This window comes from Chrysochloris asiatica, unplaced genomic scaffold, assembly GCF_000296735.1.
Source record: "Chrysochloris asiatica unplaced genomic scaffold, ChrAsi1.0 scaffold00023, whole genome shotgun sequence".
NCBI classification, from domain to species: domain Eukaryota; kingdom Metazoa; phylum Chordata; class Mammalia; order Afrosoricida; family Chrysochloridae; genus Chrysochloris; species Chrysochloris asiatica.
In genome coordinates this window covers 21,888,392-21,910,990 of record NW_006408541.1, presented here as the reverse complement: position 1 = coordinate 21,910,990, position 22,599 = coordinate 21,888,392, and the positions used below count along the sequence as shown (strand labels likewise).

General features: G+C 41.4%; 1 protein-coding gene across 1 annotated transcript in view; it reads right to left on the bottom strand.

The window, feature by feature from the left end:
* Positions 1–22,599, bottom strand: part of LOC102821630 (receptor-type tyrosine-protein phosphatase T-like) — a 1,273,932-nt gene that overhangs the window by 1,047,099 nt on the left and 204,234 nt on the right. Inside the window, exon 4 of the mRNA XM_006839353.1 lies at positions 2,553–2,634. Coding sequence (XP_006839416.1) covers positions 2,553–2,634 — 82 coding nt within the window. The remainder of the gene's footprint in view (positions 1–2,552; positions 2,635–22,599) is intronic.

The window sequence follows — 22,599 nt, the reverse complement described above, 5'->3', positions numbered from 1 at the left end:
TACCTAAGCACGGAGATTTAACTTGGTCTAAGCATGTTTCACAGGAAGCCAGCCAGGGTCACGTCTTCCTAAAATATAGCCCATGGGTCATTTGCTGGGTAACTGTCTCTGAGCAACTCCTGAAGCATGTCATCCACACTTGTCAGTAGGAGGATGAGGTTGTCAGGAGAATCCTAAATTCACGAGGAGTCCTGTGGGAGGAGGAGCCTAGAGACTTCAGGGGTATCAAGGCACCCAAATGCTCTCCAGAGAACCCCCTCCCATGCAGATTCATCTGAGAGAAGAAAGCATGTGCTTTTTTCTGCTTGCAAACCTTGAGCTTGAATCTAAGGCAGAACTTTTAACAAACTGGTCTAACAAGTGCCTGGGGCTGGGACAAGAGGCAGGATGGATGCCATGGCAGAAAGAAAGCTTCTCATTATAACACAGAGTTCTGTGAGTCAGGGAGAGATTCTCTCATCCAGGTTCTTCTGAGACCCTTCCAGAATCTCCTGGGAAAAGCCAAAAGCCATTTACTTGCTGGACAAAGTCCAAATATCAAGTCTAGTCTAGGGTAAGAAGTAGGAATGAAGCTGGATGCCCAAAAGGAAAGTGCCCTCTCTGAGTTAGAGATGGAGTGTATGTGCAAGGGCCTGGGGAAGGTGTGGGGCTATAGGATCAGCACTGGACTTTGCACCACAAGGTTGGCAATTCAAACCCACCAGCTGCTCCTCAGAAACCCTGTACAGGGTCACTATGAGTTGGAACTGACTCAACAGCACTTAACAACACCAATCTCAAACCCATGGACTACAGGGTTGAATGTGTGAGGTTTAAGGGACCAAAGGTGGAGTAAACATCTTCCGACACATCTGCTTAGTGTTAGGGTTAAAATCATTCTCCAGTGGGCAGCTGATGTTAACTCTCAGAAGTTGAAGGAGGGAAAGATTTAATCCTGCGAGGACACTCATATCCTGGGCCCATCTTGGCATTATGTCTGGCACAGCAGAGACATTTCTCAGGCTCAGTCGGATAGACAGACACCTTGGGGAACATCTTACAGGTTCAGGGAATAACCTAAAGGGTAGAGAGCTATAGCCACAATAATGGGTAGGCCAGTAGGATGACCTCATTCCTGAAATGCTGGCTGACTGAAGGGAGGAGGAATCTCTCTTGTACAGATATAGAATACAGCTACCCAAAATGTTGTTTTGCTTAAGGCCCTAGAAACCTGTCCCAAATTTCCCCAGAGAAGGTGCTCTAAGACAATGACTCAAACTCTGACGTTTGAGTTCTGAGAAAGGAAATGATATTTGAGGGCCTGATAAATTCATTGCAACAGAAGTGGAAAGTCATTTTAATTACAGTAACATGGAAGGGGCCAAATTTAGAATAGCCCCCAAATGAAAGAATCGCAAGACAAGGATTGACGAGGACATATGGTGTCTTTTGAGGCAGCAACAAACTACACATAGCCTATAGCATGACAGATGACTATTTAGGGTTATCGAGTCCTGGTGATGCAATAGTTAAGTGCTTGGCTGCTAGCGAAAAGGTTGGCAGTTCAAACCCACCAGCTGCTATGCTCTATGGTAGAAACAATCTGACAATCTAGTCCCACAAAGATTACGGCCTAGCAAACATTACGGGGCAGTTCTACTCTGTCCTGTATAAATTGGCATACAATAACAACAACATGAATACTTACAGATTACCTGGAACCAGAAGGCTGCCAAGAAGCCAATGGGATCTCCAATCTGGAGAACACTACCAAACTTGAGTGGCATCTCAGTTAGCCATCCAAAGGGTTACCATAATCCCCATGCATGTCCCTTGTATTACCACCTTCCCCCATGTCACCAGTATCAGTAGGGGTGGTATGATCCTAACCACCTGCACCAAAGGCATGTCTCCTCTGGGACCAAATGAACCCAAGAAGCACAGCTCCCTATGAAAATGCTCTCAAGCATCTTTAACCTAATACAGCCAAGAGAAATACCAGGTGAAATGGGGTGGGCATGGAAGAGTGGCAGGCTTTGGAGGACTCTTGACACTGCAGGATAAATGCTAACCACTATGAGAAATCTCACCCTCTGCCAACGCAGAGCTGATGAGTGTAGCTAAAATCATTTATAAAGAATTAATAACTTTGGGGTACTTTTCCCTGTGAGTGAACAGTGTGCTAATTTGCTCAGTGTTTTGGTGATGTTCTTTTTTTTAAGACAATTGCACAAGATTCTATCCAAAGCCCTCTAATTCTTCCACTTCAGTGGTCTGAATCCCACTAATAAACAATCAGGACTTTAGACTCCCTTAATAATGGAGAGAGATGTGAACGAAGATGTTTTGCTACTCTCTGCAAATTTCTGTAGGTGCTGCCTGTTGAACAGACTGGCAAAATTATGGATTTATTCAGGACTGATTGCATTGAGTATGTAAGCATTTTTGAAGGATTAAAAGAGAGAGAGAGGGAGAGAGATGCTTATGAGCTGAATGAATAGGATGGATTGCAGCCTTTGAGCTCCCTGTCTGGCACAGAGCAAGGCTATAATGAAAGTAGGAGACAGACTTACTGCATGGATGAGCAAGGACCCGGACCTCGTCCACAGCGATGTAGCCAGGATGACCCTTCAAAGATACGGATTCAAATATCACCTGCAACATACAGGGAGGGAGTCAGTTTCGCAGGAGTGATTGTAAGCATTCATCATAGGAACGATCCACCCGTAAAACCCTTTCTATTTAAGTTTCCCATCAGAACCAGCCAAAGAGACCTTACATTAGGATAAGACACTCCTCTAGAAATTGGCTGGGATTTTCAAAAAAAGGTAAAATGGTCAAACTCTGGTGACTAGCAAAAGAAAATTTAGCCATATGGAAAATAATGAATATTAGACATAATGCTTGGATACAGAAGAAACAACCCAAATCTGGTCTAGAGACCCCGATCTGTTCCATTCTCACTGTGGTTTCAAGCAAAGCACGGAGAAGAACTGCTTCCTAATATCCCGAACTTTCTTAGGCTGGATGAGGGAGAAGCTTACTGGGAGGGCATACATTGATTTGATTCAATATCCCTATGGAATATCTTGTTGTTAAGTGCTGTCAAGTCAGTTCCTACTCATAATGACCTTGAATAGTGCTTCCAAAGGGCAGTTGGTAGATTTGAACAGTCAACCTTGTAGCAAGCAGTCCAGCGCTCATCTTACAGCACCACTTTGGAATTTGTTAATAACATCACTTGAAAATAAGCCACGTGATTGTTGGTATCTAGAAATTAGAGGGCAACAAGGTATTTGAAATTTCTACTTTGACTCCTACATATTTTGCATGTTTCACAAAATATTTTATAATTAAGTTCATGTCTTTCCTTTTACCCAACCTCTGTCTTCCCGGGAGATCTGTGTGGACAACATGGCCAACACCCTTGGCCTCCCTGATGCCAGTGTTTTTCTCCTCCCATCACTCACACTCATAAATGTGTCTCTTCCCACTCCACAAATTCCAAATCTGATCTCTTGTATTTTTGCATGGTTGCCTATACTCACAATCCTTTCCCAACACATTCCTCTGAAGCCTGATCCTCTACCACACACAGTCCCCTAGACCTCTAGTTTTCTTGACTCTGTATGCCTGCCGGGACCTCTCTGTATTCTCAGTAACCTGGGATCCACCACCATATTGGTCAATCAATGGTACCACTCTCATAGACAGACTCCATTCCTTTATAACCCTATCTCGCTTTTGCCACACCCAGAATAAACTTGCCTTCTCCACTCCTGCATTCCACACAAATGTCCCTTTTAAATATCCACCTACATCCTCCCAGAAGACTCCCACAGTTTAAGGAGACAAAAGCTGAACTAGAACTTCCTATCCACAAATCTAATCTACAGCCACACCTACCACTACCTCCTTTCTGCAAGGCACACCTCTGCTCCTGATCCATACCCCTTCTGTATTTTCCATCTGCTTTGGTGCTTGATTATCTTTTCCTCTTCCTCTCTCCTTCCCTAGATCTCCAAACCACCCCCCACCCCCGCCTTTTATCCCTGACCTTGACATAATGCTTGGGTTTCTCCTAGCTTGGGCCACCTTCTCTAGCAGATTCTTCTCTAATACAGTCCAGATATATTTTAATTATATTTTTTAATTCTCCATAATTTTATCCACACTCTTTCTCAACAATACCCCTTTATTTCCCATGGCAAAACTTCAATCCATTAGAATCCATTGAAATTATTTTCATGGCAGATACCAATAATATCCTAATTGCTTAATCCAATGCATATTTTACCACCTTGAAGAAGGAAGACAGTGTAATGCTTGGCTCTGGAGTGAGAAGGTCTGGGCTTTAGTTCTGAAGTGCCACTACTGTGTATTTTTGACAAGTTACCTCATAGCTGTATGCCTCAGCATCCTCATCTAAAACCCAGGGTAACTGTCGTGTCTACCTTATTGGGTCATCTTGCAGATGAAAAGAGACAACATTCATGTTTAGAATAGAATCTCAAACATAGTAAGTTAGCAAAAAATGTTTGCCACAATTATTATTAGTAAGCCCTAGTGATGCTGTGGGCTAAGCACTGGGGTACTAATTACAAGGTCATTAGTTCAAACCCATCTGAGATAAAAAGATTAGGCTTTCTGTTCCCATAAAAATTTATAGTCTCGGAAACGCTAAGGAGCAGTTCTGTTTAGTCTCGTATAGGATCACTGTGTGGGAATCAACTCAATGGCAGTGGGATATAATGATCATCAATATAGAGCCATTCCTTTACAGTGGCCAATGTTCACTGCTTCTTCACATCTGGCTGTCCTTTCAAAGGACACATCACTCCTGTGGTTTTCCTCATAGATCTAGAAAATAGTCTACCACTACTGGTTTATTCATTGAGTTTTTGGACAATTCTACTGTTATAACTGTTTTTCAAATGGGGGCCACCACTACTCATCTTCCTGTTCATTGAGAACCTTCAAGCCCAGCTCTACATCCCAGACCTTTCACTTGAATATGTCTCACTCATCCGCTCACACATCTATATGAAGGGCTTCAGAAAGTTTGAGGAAAAGTGGATTTAAATGATAATGGAAGTGTTCCATGAGCATTTTGAAGTCGCCTCATATTCCCACCTAGAGGCCACATAAGCCAAAACCAAACAACTGTTATCAAGTCACTTCCAACTCCTAGTGGCCCTACAGGACTGAATAGAGCTGTTCTATTCAGGGATTCTGAGGCTGTGAAACTTTATAAAAATAGATTACCGCACCTTCTCCCCACAGAGAAGCTACTGGGTGTGAACCACTGAGTTTTCAGTAGGCAACCAATGCTTAACCCACAGCACCACAGGGCTCCTTAGATGTCAGGTGTGCATTTAATCTGTAGGCAATTGGCCTGAGCATACTATTCCTTAATACACCCTCTCCCCACTCACTGACAAACAGGCCATCCTTCTTGAAATGTGGACCTCCGAGCGGCTCACCTTGACATTCCAGATCTGCCTGACTTTTCCCTTATGTCTGACCTGATCCCTTACATTCATTTTCTTTTTTCTTGTTGTTGTGAAGTGCCATCAAGTTGGTTCTGACTCACAGTGACCCTGTATAGGGTTTTCAGGGAGCAGCTGGTGGGTTAAAACTACCAACCTTGCAGTTAGTAGTCCAGTGGCGATCCTACAGTGCCACACCAGGACTCCACATTCTTCCTTACCTTTCCATTCCTGTGATTTATTGTTATTAAGTGCCATCAAATGACCCTGTATGGATTTTCAAGGAGTGGCTGGTGGCTTTGAACTTCGGGGTTCAAACCAATCTTGCTTTTCCTATAGCGCCACACCAAGATTCCACTTATGCTATTATGCTGAATCATCTGAAAGGGTCATTTTTGTACATGAAAGGCAGCTGGATCTAAATGTCATAGCTCTGGTTTAAATATTCCTCACTTTTCACTTCTACCCAAGCCCTTTGCCATCTAGTAGATTCTGATCTCCGGTAAACCCATATATTTCAAAGCAAAGCTGTGTTCTCTGGGGTTTTCAATGACTGTAATCTCACAAAGAGATTACAGTAGATTTTCCCTGTGGTGCCACTGGGTAGACTTGAACAGATAACTTTTTGATTTGTAGTTGAGCACAAATCATTCTATCACTTTAACATCCTCCTCAGTGGACTAATGGAACATATGAACACTCTTGCTGTTTGTTCTGTCGAGTCTGGTCTAACTCATAGTGCCAGTGTGTAGGGTTTCTGAGGAGCAGCTGGTAGGTTTGAACCACTGACCTTGTGGTTCAAACCGACCTTGTGGTCGAGTGCTTATCCTACAGTGCCGCACTAGGACTCCATAGTCTCAACAGGAAAATAAAATTAAAAGGAAAGAAAATTGGACATATAGAGTAAACACACTTTAAAATACAGCCTGAAAGCATTGAAACTGTGTAATGAAAATGACAAAAGAATATTTCTGTTGTGACAATAAGTATAAATGGGTTAAAATTGAGAAAAGCCCTCAGATCATCTAAACATCTAAAATAGACTGACTCTGTAACCTTGAAAATAACAAGCTGAACAAAGACATAATAAGGAAATGCAAATAAACACAAAAAAAGTATTGAGAGAAAAATAATAAAACCATCAAAGTAGAATTTTAACAAAAAAGAAAAACCGCCAGGTAGACTACAATGGTCATTTTTAAAATGCATGAGTCAAGAGATTTAAAAGGAGAAAATAATGAGGAAAAAAACACCAATATTTGCTAATTTTAATCTGCCTTAGGTTTCGATCAATCAAATAGGGGAAAAGTATAGAGTATTCAAATACTAAGAGAGTATGGTAGCTCCACAGAATAAGTATTGCACTGCAAGCTAGAAGGTTGGTGGTTCGAACCCACCAGTCATTCTGTAGGAGAAAGATGAGTCTTTCAACTTCCACAAACATTGAAAGCCTCAGAATTCCTATACAGGGTTACTATGAATCCAAATTGACGAGATGGTACTTAACAGCAATAACAAATAAATGAATGTGTATTTACTGGTGGTGTTTTTAAGTGTCATCAAATTAGTTCCAATTCACACAGACTGTTTATAGGGTTTCCAAGTAGCAACTGCTGAGTTTGAACTGGGCTTGCAGTCCTTGCTTTTATACTTGTTGTTGTTGTTGTTGTTTAAGTGCCATCAAGTCGATTCTGACCCATAGTGAGCCTGTGCAAGATTTCCAAGGAGCAGCTGGTGAGCTTGAACCACCAACCTTGCAGTTCAAACATCTTTGCAGTCTGATGCATTAGCCCACAGTGCCACGCTGTTATACTAGATCTATTTTAATGTCTATGAAGACAGAAAGAAACTTTTCAAATGTTTGTGACTTATTTACAAAAAGATCATTTTGTAGGCACCAGTATAACTTTAATAAATGAGTCAAAAAAGAAATTAGATAGGTTTTGATCTACATATTTTCTAACCAAATTCACTAAGCTAGAAATCAATAACAAAAGCTAAGCTGATAAATCAACTTTTTGTTATAAAAAGTCTTCCTGATGAACTATGAGTAGAAAATATGTTTTATAAGAAAACAAAAGACTAGAAACACAGTAAAAGCCAAAAGACAGAGGAAGTAAGAATAATATTTGTAATATACAAGGGCAAGTCAAAAGTATTGCTACTAGGGTTCACTTCATACGTGTACAGATTTATTCCAAACAAACCGTGTTTAAAAATGTCTGTTTAATTAGTGGAAGGCTGCAAACAAGATGTCTCAGTAATACACGTCTTGTCTCACTCTCATTATGACACCATCAAATAAAAGTTCCAATCCAAACAGGAGCTGACGAGGGAGAGGATCTGCTAAGCCAGTTAAACTCAAGGCAGAGAGGTCAGCTCAGATGATCATAATTAATCTTGCTTGAATTTCTCTAAGGGCACAGGATGATCATGGGGGCTTATTAGGAAGAAATCTTGAGAAAACGGAAGACTTCACTGGTGAACAAAAGTCCAGGAAAGCTAAGCAGAGAGAATTTCTTTCCATTGCCACATTCTACCCATTCTTCAAGGGTAGAAGGGCTGTCAGCTGTCCTACCAGAATTCTGTTGGGGAACTTTACCCCATCCACATTGTTGTTGTTGTCGCTGTCAAGTGCAATGGAGTCAGTTCCAACCCATAGCGAGCTCTATAGGGTTTCCAAGGAGTGGCTGGTAAGCTTTAACTGCCAACCTTGCAGTTCAAATGACATTGCAGTCCAGCAAATTAACCCACAGCACCATGGAGAATGTCCAAACTGGTGCAAATCAAAAAGTACCGAATTCTTCAGGAAAGGGTTAGAGAGATAGAAATACCACCTTCAGGAATATGTTGATCTAGATGAAGGATAGGTCAAGAAATAACAGCTTCGCATTTTACAATAAATTAAAGAAAAAAAAATTCCTCTAAGAAATGAATTAGAACATCCATTAGCAAAAAAGCAAAAGACCTAACAGGTATTTTGCAAATAGGTTATCCATATACTAAATAAATATATGAAAAGTAAATAAACATTACTTTACACAAGGTAGATAGGGACAGACAACTTAGACATTGTCTACCTAAAATGAGGGGGCGATAAAGGCACAAAGTTGACTGGCTTACAAGGTTTCAAGAGGGAGTTTAGTTTAAGAGTGTATGGGGGAAGATTAAGTCTCCACTGAATAGCTTTCATCTTGTCTAGACAGGTCTGATAAAAAGAGATGGGGATAAAATTCTTATGATTCAATAGTGAGTAACTGTTATCATGACTAATTGTGACTGTCACAATTGTAAAGGTAGAAGTTTTGTAATAAAAATGGGGAGTAGTTAATCTTACGGTCCAGAAACAAAGGACTCTACAACCACTGAGGGAGAAGAGCACAAGCGGAATATAGGACCTTACCCAGAGAATCAGCGACACCAGAGATGGAGGTAGAGATGGGGACATGAAAGAGGGAGCAGCTGAGGACTCCCGATTCATGGGAAGAGAGGGACTGAGAGCTGATGGCCAGGAGGCAGACTTGTGGAATATACCCTTTGGTGGTGTAAATTATTATATATTCCTGAGTGTTAAAAAAAGGAGCTAACATGAAGAGAGAAGTACAGTTAACTGGTGGCACATGGAGGGGATTATAATCATTGTAATGAAACAAGATGTATGATTTGTTGAGTGTAAAACTAATGATCTGCTCTGTAAACTTTCACTCAATTCACACACAGACAAAAAAAGTAAATAAAAACCAACAAGATAAAAATAAACCTAATTGTAATCCTAAAACTACACCAAGTCCTACTCCTAGCCCTAGTCCAACCCCACACTCCTAACAGCAACTCTAGTCCTAACTACAACCCTACACTACACAAAGCTCTAGCCTAGACATTAAACTGTCTTCAACCAAAAAAACAGCTTCACATTTTGATATTTTTGTTTAATAAAATGTCTACGATTTTTAGCAATACTTTATGACTTACCCTCACTCATTCCAGATAAAAAATTAATATACTTCTTGTGTAAAGAACTCTTGAGAATCAAAAGAAACAAACCTTCCAAAATAAGAATGCACAAGTAACTTCAGCAGGTAATTCACAAAAGACAAAATAGGAATGGTAAATAATAATAATCTATGAATGCAAGCATTTAAATAATGACACAAGGGTGGTTTACAGTAGATGAATATTTCCTCATGATGGTTCTCTGGATTTTGCCAGTTTTAGAAAATAAAAAAATGTGTTATTTAAGAATCAAAATAAAAACTCAGTGCTTTATGTTACATTTTTTTATGTATCTGCACATTTCACTTTCCATATGCCAGGTGTTGTTGTTGTTAAGTGCCGTTGAGTCGATTCCGACCCATAGAGACCCTATAGAGGGTTTCCAAGGAACAGCTGATGAGCTTGGAGAGGAATTATTCGGGGAAAGATCAAGATATAAGGGAGGATATGAGAACTGATGAGATCAAATTCTAGAGAAGGCAAGAGTCAATTGAGGTTAATGATATTAGTCTCAAATGTTAGTGTTAACTAGAACTGGTACCTTATCAACTGAGACTGCAAGATAGTAATGACAACAATAAGATAATAACCACAATTATAAAGGTTGACATTACTGGTCATTCATGATGTGGTCTCATCATATCAGCATCACTAAGAAAGTGGAATAGCTGATTGACCAGCTTAGAAAGAGCCCATAGGTGGATTTAGGGCTGAGACCCTGGTCTGCTGAGTCATGTTATAGAACCACGCCCCCTATCAAACTTTGAAGAAGAGTTGATTAAACACTTATTTAACCAAAACACTTGGCTACAAAGAATTCTGATTCTTTCCTGTTAATCAATTAAGCTCTTCTGCTGTTTGACTATTTCTCACACATCTCCTAGGATGTACCCAATGTCATAATTATTAATAAATAGTCCATGAATGAATGCAGTGTTGGTTATGGGAGAATGTGTTCCTTTGTTCACTGTTCTCTCGCCATTCTTTTGTTGCAGAAATCAGAATCCTATAATGAAATAAAGGAGAGTCCATTCATGAGAACTCCTATGAGGAATTATTTTATCAGGCATTGTGGTAGGTGAAACTCAGGTTTCAAAACTATGGGAAAGTAATATTCTGTTAGAAACAAGGGAAAGATGTTCTGGATTTTCACTAAATGAGTCAGTAATTAGAAAATGCTTATGATGCACATAGTAAGATATTCACAAATGTTAGCTATTATGATTTCTGTTACTCTAGTGGGAGAGGTGAGAAGAAAAAATGCAAGGGAATGGATGGGGATGAAGCCAGGAAGAGGCAGAAAGCAATGGGCTGCATAGTAGGAGTACCTCCTGTGGCCACTATTCTAAGTCTCTATTAAAGTTCCTTTACTCAACAGACTCCTTGATGTGACTCATAATGTCAAAACCTCTAGAACCTGGGCTTTGTGTCTACAAGAAGCCAGGTGGCAATAAAGAGGCACGTGTAGATACAGGAGCCACTGAGGTGGGGGGTGCGGAAGTACAAGGAAGCTATAGAATCCATGAGGAGAGTTCCAGACTCACATGAGAATTAGGGTCTTTCCAGTATGTTTGCACCAAAGGGAGGACACAGATGCAACTGGAAGTAATGCACCCCCCAGGACAGAACTGGAGTGGGGGCACCTTCCCCATCACTGAGAGCCGGCTCATAGCAGAATGCTCCCAAAACCTGCAGGTGTGAAGAGGGTCCCATGCTGTTTGTGTCACCTGACAAGTGAAGGGGAACGTCATGGAAGCTCTTAGAGATAGACCCTCAATGCCTTGGGGAGTGGAGTCAACAATATTGATACAAAGCTGGGTGTATCAGAAATCCCTCTGAAGGTATACCACAATGTGCCTCTAATGCAGCCCGTATTCACTTGGGAAGTGGCAGAGGAGAACCCAGGACTGTGGTTTGCACTAACGAAAAAGTCAGTTGCAAAGCTGCAGTTCAGTCCCCAAATACTGATGAATGTGAATCATCAGATTTTTTCCATACTTGTCACGAATACCCTAGAAGATAGCCTGCAACCTCAGGGTGAAAGCACTCCACCAATAGATGTTTAGTCACAGAAAGTCCCCACCCTCCATCCAGTACCTTCCCAGCTCCAGTTCTTGGGGACAGACCCACAAGGGCACAGGAAAGTTTCCGGGCCCTCTGGGATGGAATGACCTATCCAGGTGTTCCAGGGTAAGGAGGATGGGCAGCTTCAGAAGAGCTGGAGAAGGAGGCAAGAAAGGCTGAGCGCTCTTCTGGCGCTGTCCAGAAAGAGGCAGAGAAAGGCGGGACTGGATGGATGATGAAGTAGGCCATCCACATACTCAGGAATGCTGCATTTCAGTGTATGGAGGCAGAGGCCCTGGGCTGCAGCGACTGGAAATAACATCTTAGGCTGGGAATCCCAACTTCTTTATAGGGGATACTAGGGCCCCATTGTGGACTTACTGATAACTGTGCACATATCCCAGCCTGAGAGTCTCATTAGAGGCCTGCTGAGGGAGGCATGGAAGGTGGGGCTGCTGTGGAGAAGTGCAAAACTCTCCCTGTATATGAGGAGCTGGGCAAAGCCAGCTATGCATGATCAATCCGTCAAAACATCTGACTGTGTGCCTGTTTTGGGGAGTGTGTGGGTGTATCAGAGTCCTGGTGTGGTGCTGTGGGTTAAAGCTCTGGACTGCAAAGTCAGTTTGAACCACAAGGTCAATGGTTCAAGCTCACCAGTCACTCGGGAACTATACAGGGTTGCTATGGGTCAGAACTGACTCAACGGCACTTAACAACAACAACATGGATGTGTCAGACCATGATTCAGGGCACCTTCAGTAACCCTCAAGCAAAGACTATTTGAAGCAAAAGTTTCAAGGGGTCACAAACATTTTCTACAAAGCTATAAAGTAGAAAAATACTGGTTCACTAGACACCCCTTAGGAAGAGGGTCATTATTTTTATATTTGTACCTATGTGGCATATGGGGGTCACTAAGAGTTGGAACCAACTTGAAGACACCTAACAACAACAAGAGGAGAGTTTGTTGGTTTGAATCCCTTAAAGGATAGCTTATGAGAGAGATTCTTTCTCACAGCATCCATAGGAGGCCTGTATAAAGACAAGGAGAAAGATTTGCTGCTTGGTGGAACAGGCCGGGGGATTAGAATGATGAAGTTGAGGTGGAAAAGTATCAAGTGGTTCCCTCCCTCTGGATGCCCTCTTATGCTATAGGGTGGCCGATGCCAGAGGAATTCATATGAAAGGCACTGGGTCTTACATTCACTTGATCCTCATGGAGCCACAAGAGGATGGCCCGAGAATGAATATGAAGACAGATTATCAAGAGTAAGAAGGCTCCCTTGAGGACCCACAGGAGTTACCAGTACAATCCTACCCCAACAAGAGGGTAGAGTTGGACCACATGGGTACCAGATCACCAGAGAAATACTGGGAGAGAACAGCTAACATCGGAATTACAGTCCTCTGAGGGGGCTTCAAAAAGTTCATGGAAAAATGGAAATAAAAAGTAATGAATTTTTCCCATAAAAATTTTGAAGCCCCCTTGTGTGTCTTTTCTTGACTATCATCGTCTTGGTTCAATTAATGAAGAGTTCAATTAATGACATGCATATCACTGTATGTCCATCTGTCCATCCATTCAGCCTTCCATCTATCCTTCCATCTTTCGTGAATAAGATTTGGTTCCTATCCACAAGAAGCTCTCCATAACCCAAAGAGTTCATATACTTAGAATGGTTAGTTTGAACTGCAAGGTCAGTGATTCAAACCCACCTTCCATGCCTCAGAAACCTTAGACAGGGTTGCTACGAGTCTGAATCAACTCAATGGCACTTAACAACAACAACATCCAATATGCTGGATGTCATAAACAAAGGAGGACATACCTCAGCTTAGGAAGAAAGAAAGATGCCCCCACCCTTTACACGGGACTCTATGGTTAAGTTGGAGTCCTGTTGTGGCACTGTAGGATATACACTGGAATGTTAACAGCAATGTTGGTTCAAACCCACCAGCCACTGCTAGGAAACCCTACACAGTATTGCTATGAGTCAGAACAGACTCAATGGCACTTAACAACAATATAACAAAAATGAGTCTGGTCAAATGATACCATTTGTTGAGGCATTTCCTCATAGTAGTAGGTAGTTTAAACATGCCATTCCTGGCTACACAGTGTCCCTATGAAGTCAGAACAATTTCTTTCACTTTACAAATGAGGAAACTAGCAACAGAACCATTGACTCTTTCCCAAATTGCATGTTTCGATGCAGCCTGGAGCCCCTTTCTCTTTCTCCATTACCCCTGCTGTGTGTTGTGCAATAAGTAGAAGCTGGTCAAGGTTGGGGGGGCGGCTATCAGCAGGGGTATGCTCCTGACCCAAACACACTCCAAAAGTAATCAAAGTGCATGTGACCTATGATTTCAGGGAGTTTCAGCAAGAGCAAGAATATCTGGAGAACTCAGCCCTGTGTAGGGGACTGGAGGAGTCTCTCACATAGAGAAACCAAAAGGCCCAGATGCATGAAGAATGTTTTTTGGATAACATAAGCAGTTATGTGTGGCTGGAGCTGAAAATTCTGCAGAGGAGTGATGAAAAGGGCTACTGTCGGAGGTAATACCAAAGAAATAAGCAGAGGCCATGGTGCGAGGGGATTCAAATGCCAGGCCAAAACTCTACACTTGACAAAGGCAAACCACACACCAGGTGTTCAATCTCAGTCAAGTGAGCATTTCATTTCAGGGTTATACAGGGCAATTGCTGCTGTTGTCAAGTGTCATTGAGTCAGTTCTGACCCATAGCAACCCTACATAGGGTTTCTGAGGAGAGGCTGATGAGCTTGAACCACTGACCTTGTATTTCAAACTGACCTTACAGACCAGCACATTAACCCACAGTGCCATATGAGGACTCCTGCATAGCAATTACAAATACCGAATAAAAAGCAATTTAATCCAACCAGGTGATGGAGACCAGACAGAGCAGATGGCTGTAGAATAAATAAAAGTTTATTGTTGTGTTTTGTTTTGTTTTTCAATCTCAGGACAGAAAAGCTCAGGAATGTTAAAATTGTTCATCAGAATTAATATCACCTGAAAAGGGGCAGAGATCTGAAGCTTGGCTTAACAGGCATTTAAAAAGCTCGTGCTTGCCTGAAATGAGGTAAGCGTGAGGGGCGCATGGCAGAGAGGCATTCTCAACCCAAGCCCTGGCAGAGGCCTGGTGCCAATGTCCATGATAAAGATGACATTCCTGTGTTCATTAAAGAGGTAAAAGTCAATTTTAGGGCAGTGGAATACGACTTTAATAAATGAACACATACACCTTCAGCATTTAAAGCCTAGCACAGCTGAACACCAAAATTGTATTTAGTCCAGAGATTCAAATAAAAGCCTCCTGCTACATCCTCTCCTCTTTCCTTTATGTGTGCATATGGGTGACCAGAAGTGTGTTGTGAGTTGAGGTACGTGAGTGCGTATGCACACAGGCGTATTCCAGTGTGTGTGCATGTGATGTGTATGATCAAAACTGAAGTTCTCAGAGCACTTGTGCCTCTTCTACCACAAAGCTCAGAGCTTCATGAAGCTCCAGAGGAAATATAATGATGCTGTAGCAACCAACAAGTTGGAACTCAAAATTCTCCCACATGATGCCGATTGGCACAGAGGTTACCTAAATTAAACACAGGTGGGTACTTCTCTGAGAAGCCTTCTTCCCTGTCTGCCTCCTCCTCCTTTCTCTTTTTTAGTTCTTGCCCTTGCTTTCTTCCAACAATTGCTGAGTTCCTCCTGCAAGTCTGACAGGATGCTACATGTGTGTTATTCCATTTAATTCATAAAATAATCCTTCATTGTACCTGTGACCCTCATCATTTAAAAATGAGATGACTAGGATTAAGAATGATGGGGAGTGGGGGGTGGGCATCCAACCTTACACAGACTGTGAGTGGAAGATTCTCAGAATGGGCAAGCTGAAGGCAGGGCACTAAGCATGGAGCAAGAAGACCTAGGCAGGACTTTGTGGACTTCATTTTACCACTACTGCCACCTACTCAGGAAGACAACACATACTGTTACCAAACACGAACTTACTGAATATAACATGTCTACCAAAAGGTTAGGTCATTAAATCCATTCATATATAGTCAACTGATCTTTGACAAAGGGTCAAAACACATTTTCAATAAGGAAGACATAGTCTCTTCAGCAAATGGTTGCAAAAGAATGAAACAAGACCCATATCTCACACCATATACAAAAACAAACAACATGGATTAAAGACCTAAATGTAAAATCTAAAACTATAAATATCATCAATGAAAAAATAGGGACAAACGTGTTGTTCAGTGCCATTGAATCAGTTCCAACACATAGCAACCCTGTATAGGGTTTCAACTGGTGAGCTTGAACCACTGACCTTAGAGTTCAAATGCAGTCTAGCGTATTAACCCATAGAGCCACTTGTTGTTGTTGTTGTTAAGTGCCATCGAGTCGATTCTGACTCATAGCGGACCCTGTACAGGGTTTCCGAGGAGCAGCTAATGAGCTTGAACCACCGACCTTGCAGTCTGGCGCATTAACCCACAACGCCACACCAGGCCTCGACAGTGTGGGCCACTTAGAGGCTCTAAAACATGGCATGTATATACTATCAAACATTAAAAAAAAAACCAAAAAAAAACCCAGTAACAATAGAAGACAAAATAGATGACTGGGACTTACTAAAAATTTGAAACTTATATGCATCAAAATATTTCATCCAAAGAGTAAAAAGGAAGCCCAAAGAATGGGAAAAAATTTTTGCAATGACATATCAGACAAGGCACTAATCTCTAAAATTTATAGAAAACTACACCACCTCTACAAGAAAAAGACAAACAACCAAATTCAAAAGTGAGCACAGGACATAAACAGACACTTCAGCAAGGAAGACATTCAGACAGCCAAACAAACATAGGAAGAAATGTTCATGGTCATTAACTATTGGAGAGATGCAAATGAAAACAACAATGAGATATCACCACACACCAGCATTAAAACAAAGTTCAAAAAACAGAAAACAACAAATGTTGGTGAGAGTGTGGTGAGACTGAGACCCTCCTACATTGTTGGTTGGATTGTAGTATGGTTCAGCCACTCTGGAGAACAGTGTAGTGCTTCCTCAGAAAGTTGGAAATAGAAATACCTTATGACCCAGCATTCTCTCTACTTGGTATATAGCCACAAGAAATATGAGCCAGTACAAGAGTAGATATATGCACACCAATGTTCTTCACAGCACTATTCACCATAGCAAAAAGATGGAGACACCCTAAGTGTCCATCAATGGAAGAATGGATAAATAAACATTAACACATACATACAATGGATACATGAATAAACATTGATACATACATAGTAGGCAATCTTGAAGAATAAGGATGAATCTGTAAAACTTCTCATAACATGGATGAACCTGGAGGACATTATGCTGAGGGAAGTTTGCCAATCACAAAAGGACGAATATTGCATGAAACCATTATTGTAAAAGCTTAAGAGAAGATTTCCATTCTAGAAGAAACATTCTTTGATGGTTACCAAGAGGTGGGAGGGAATTGAGAGTAATTTATAAGTTAGAGGGCAGGGCAATTTACAAGGAGGGCAGGGACATACACAAGAAGGAATGGGTGGCAGATGAACAATAAAGACAGAGGAAGACGTAGGGAAATATGCATGGCCTAAATGGGATACAGGAAATAGTGATTTTTACAAAACCTTGGAACAACAGTGATCCAAATCAGAATGGGTAAAGGAGGGAAAAAATGTTCAGATGTCTGGCTGTGTTGTGGATATTGATTTCCCCTGCCTACTATTGTAAAATATTAAGTGAGACAGAAAAAATTTAAGTGAGACAGAAAAGAACAGTAGAAATTATAACTACAGAAATCTTGTAAGTCTGTCTTTAGCCTGTAACTGATTGGATTTATTAAAAAAGGGAAATAGAATTTGCCCAGGGAAGTAGGCTTCTTGTTAAGCCTTTGAGAGTATGCGGCCTTAGGTGGAATCCTGAGCCCCACTCAAAACCTTCTGAGTTGGGACATTCCCACTTGTTAAGACATGTAGACCAACCCAGAACTGCTGGGAGAACAAGAATCTTATTGAAAGAAAGACCTGAAGAGAAAGAGTGGATTGTTTGGCTGTTAAGAATATCAAGCAAGCTGTTTGCTTTAGAAGCATCAAGTAAAAAAAGTCAGCCCATCAGGGAAAACCCCCTTCTAAGACTGAAATTCAACAGGAACCTATGAGCAGTCTAGTAGGTTCACTGGTGACCACCTGGGTCTATTTATGAGTAGAAGTGGGAGAAATACAGCAGTGAAGACTTGGGCTGAGTTTGGCCATGTTCCATAGACACCTGCTGACCTCAATAAGAGAGAAGATTAAAGCATGGCTGGTCTGAAGTTTAGTAAGATGTGTCAACTCCCAGGTCCATGGCCACTGGGTGCTAGAGCTGAGAGTGAAGTGGCCAACTGGTCTGACATGCAAGGAAGTGTGCATGAACTCTCAAACTTGCTGCTAGTACCCATTTGACCTAGCCTGGATGGCTAGCTGACCAGAACTCAACCAGATGAAGATAAAGATAGCTGATACTGTGAGCAAGTGTAAACTGCTACAATTTGATGAACTGGACCTTTGATTATAGATGCAGTTGCTTAAAATTCTAATCAGAATGGAAGGATTCTTTATATCAAGGAACAAACTTGTTTCCTCAGTGCACTGGGCTGATGTTGTTATTGTTGTTAACTGCCATTAAGTTTATTCCAACTTGTACAGACCCTGCATAGGGTTTCTGAGGAGCAACTGGTAGATTTGAACCATTGATCTTGGCACAGGGTTGATAGGGACAGGATAGCTAGAAAGCGGCTATCAAAAATGAGGAGCTACAAAGGTATAGAGTAGCTGGATTACAAGTTTTCATGAATGTACTTCATTTCAGAATGAGGGGGTAAGGTAGAATGCCCACTGAATAGTGTCCCTCTTCTCAAGATGGATCTGGTGAAAGGGGGTGGGGGATGATGCTGATAGGATTTTGTGATTCAGTTGTAATTGTTAGCAGGATTAATTATGATTGTCACAACTGTAATTGTAGAAGATGTAAAACTAAAAGTGGGGAGTAGTTAATCTTCCATTTCATGAACAGATGATCCCAGGACCATTAAGAAGGAAGAGCATGAGTAGAGTGTGAGATCTTACCTACAAAAGCGGTGACAGCAGAGATGGTAGCAGAGGGGATGGCATGGAGAGATAGAGCAGCTGTGGGCACTAGGTCCTTGGACTGAGAAAGGCTGTGTGCCTGTGGCCAGGAGGCTGACTTGCAGAATGTGCCCTTAGGATATTTAAATGAATATGTATACTTTTTGTTCTGTATGTGTACATCAAATATGTTTGCTTTGATCACTGGTGGACTATACGATGTAAAAGGGAAGTCACAGGGAGGAACTGTTGTTGCAAGGAAGAAATTGTAATCACTGAGATGAAACAAAGTCTATAATTTTCTGACTGTAAAGTTCATGATCTTTTCTTTCAACCTTCATTCAAGTCACAATAATAATAAAAAAAAAAGGTTAGGTCATATGTTATGTCTAAGAACTACCCTTTCTTTTCCATCTACCTCATCATAGTATGGCAAATGGCAGGGCTGGCCCCATCTTGGATTCTGCTCACCGTCCTATCCTGTTTACTTCAAGCCCTAAGTAAGGAATTTCTAACTAGACCACTAGATTTAACAGGGAGCCTCCATTGACTTGATGTTTTAGCCAATGACACAATAGGGAAAGTCTAAGAACAGAGGACCTGGGTTCTAGCCCCAACTTTGCAAGTGGTTTGCTGTGTGCTCCTGAACTTCATTGTTTATTTCTGGGCATCAGCCACAGCACCTACATACAGATTCAGCAAACCATGACCTAGAAGCCAAATCTGACCCACCACCTATTTCATACATCAAGTTTTATTGGAACACAGTTAGATCTATTCATTCATATTGCTGCTTTCATGGTGTAGTGATAAAGTTGAGTAGCTATGACAAAAATAGTATGATCTGAAAAGACTAAAATATTTTCTATCTGACCCTTTACAGAAACTGTAAAGGATCTACAAAATGGGAATGAGCCAAAGACAGGCATGCCAACATTCTACACACAGGTAGACACACTACATAGTCTATCATCCAAACTGGGGTGCATTAGATTGAAATTGAATCACTGAACAAAATCGCCCAGACAACAGAAACAAACCAGGAGTGTCCCAGGCAAACTGGACGTCAGGATCATCTTTCTCTAGAATACTATCCCTGCACTGAGATGTTGTTGTTGTTAGGTGCCGACTCATAGTGACCCTACACACAGCAGAACAAAACACTACCCAATCCTGGACCAACCTCACTACTGTTGCCACACTTGAATCCATCGATGCTACTACTTGGCCAATCCATCTCTATGGGGATCTCCCTCTTTTTCTCTGACCCTCCACCTTACCAAACATGATATTCTTCTCCAGCGACTGGTCCCTCCTGACAATATGTCCAAAGTATGAGAGATGAAGTTTGCACTGAGATAGTTAGTGTTAAATATCTTCAAGTCAGTTCTGACTCTTAGCAACCTTGTAGACGGTTTCTGAAGAGCAAATAAGTGGGTCGGAACCATTGAATTTGCCTTTACCAGTCCAGTGCTTATCCTACAGCACCACACTAAGACTCCATTATCAAAGATATACAAAGACACAAGCTTCTTTCTGACTCCTCCAAACCTGCACTTGTTTAATTATGAGTCTCCCAGAAGGGAGGTGTTTTTCCAAAATGCGCCTAGCCTTGACCACAGCTTCCTTCATGTACGGAGCATCTTAGAGAATGAATGGTCCACAGAGCACAATCTCCCATGCAGCCAATATAGAACCTTCCCAGGGTGTCCAGGCAAGAACTTCTGCCCTGCCTCCCCACCCAATTATGCAGGTAGAGAATAAGAGGCAACATCCCTCACTGTAACTCTGAAACCCAAACATCTCTTCAAACAAGGGTTTTCACCTACTTATTACATAAAGTAGTTTAATAGCAAATCCTGAGTTGAATTGATCTGATGGTCTTTATTTAACCCATGTTGTATGAATCCTTGGAAGTTTTGTTGGAGGAATAGCAACATATTTGATTATGGGTCACTGCCTCAGACCCAAATGGCGTAGCCATAAAACATGCACGATAAGCAAATATGGTACCTTTTACATTCCAATATTTTGAATTCTGAAACACATCTGACACCGGAAGTTTCAGATAAAGGACTTTGGATATGGTTCTAGTTTAAACAAACTTCATAGAGGGGGTTGTTGTTGTTGTTAAGTGCTGTTGAGTCATTTCTGACCCATAGAGACCCTGTATAGGGTTTCCAAGGAGTAGCTGGGGAACTTGAACTACCAACCTTGCAGTTCAAATAGCTTTACAGTCTGGCTCATTAACAAACAGTGCCACACCGTAGACACAGTGAAATAATGAGGCCAAAGGATGATTATTTATCTCAAAACACCTACAATTAAACACATTACATTGTTAGGAACACACATGCTAAAATCAAAGGGCTCTTCCTTTTAACTACTTTTACTGACAGTTTACTGCTCTTCTAAACAATGGGAGGGAACTTACCTTGACCAGAGTGACTTCAGTCCACAGTGACCAACACAAGGCCAGCCTTCCCTAGACTCACCTCTGCAGGACTGACACTGGTACCTGACCTAGCTCAGAGGACTCTGGCTAAATAACTGACAAACAGACTAGTAAAGTGAAGAGTCCTGGTGTGGAGCTGTGGGTTAAGGCACTGGACTGCAGAGTTGCTTTGAACTGCATGGTCTGTGGTTCACGATCACCAGATGCTCCTTGGAAACCACATACAGGGTTACTATGAATCAGAATCCACTCAACGGCACACTGGTTTTGCCTCTCTAGAGAACCCAGCCTAAGACAGACAAATTGGGTTAAATGCATTATTAAAATTCATTTTACCTGCTTCTTTTTACTTTTTTTATGAGACTACTGAAAGTACTTAAATCACGTGTGACTTGCATTCTATTTCTATTGCTTAGACTGTGAATCAAACAGAATGGGTATGGAAGATGGCTCTATCCCTAGGTGGGCATGGGCTTTCACTTACCATTTCTGAGCTTCCACTGTATTATCTGCAAAATGGGCATAGTACCTGCCTCAAAAGCTTATTTTGGAGATTAAATAAATTAATGTATGTAAAATGTTTTGTGCTATGTTTGCACCATGGAAACAGTTGCATCAAAATTACCATCAGTTAAAGTAAACAAGTGTAAATTACTACAATTCGATGAGCTTGACCTATGCTTATGGATGTACTAGCTCTAATTACCAACTGAGATGGAAGAAGTCTTCACATCAAGTATCAAACCTATCCCCTCTGTATATAGGGTTGATATAGGCATTGTGTACCTAAAATGGGACAGAGGGAGAGGGGCTATAAAGGCATGAAGTGACTGGCTAACAAGTTTTCAAGAGAGAGTTTAGTTTCAGAGTGTGTGGGGGAAGGCAGACTCCCCACTGAATAGTTTTCATCGTGTCTAGATGGGTCTGGTGAAAGGAGATGGGGATAAGATTCTTATGATTCAACAGTGAATAATTGTCATGAATAATTGCGACTGTCACAACTGTAAAGGTAGAAGCTGTGTTACAAAAAGGGGGGAGTAGTTAATTTTACAGTCCAGAAACAGAGGACCCTAGGACCATCAAGGGAGAAGAGCATGAGCAAAATGTGGGATCCTATCCAGAGAAGCAGCAACACCAGAGAAGGAGGCAGAGATGATGACATGAAGAGAGGGAACAGCTGTGGTGTCTAGACTCATGGAAAGAGAAAGGCTGTGTGCTGGTGGCCTGGAGGAAGACTTATAGAATGTACTCTTTAGTTGTTTAAATTACTATATATTCCTGAGTGCTTTTGTGTATACCGCCCCCCACAAAAAACAAAACAAAACAAATACTGTTGAATGATGATTCATGGAGGAGATGGTAATCATTGCAATGAAACAGTGAGTAAAAAACCGATGTTCTCCCGTTCTCCCATGTAAACTATCACTCAATTCACAATAAAAACTT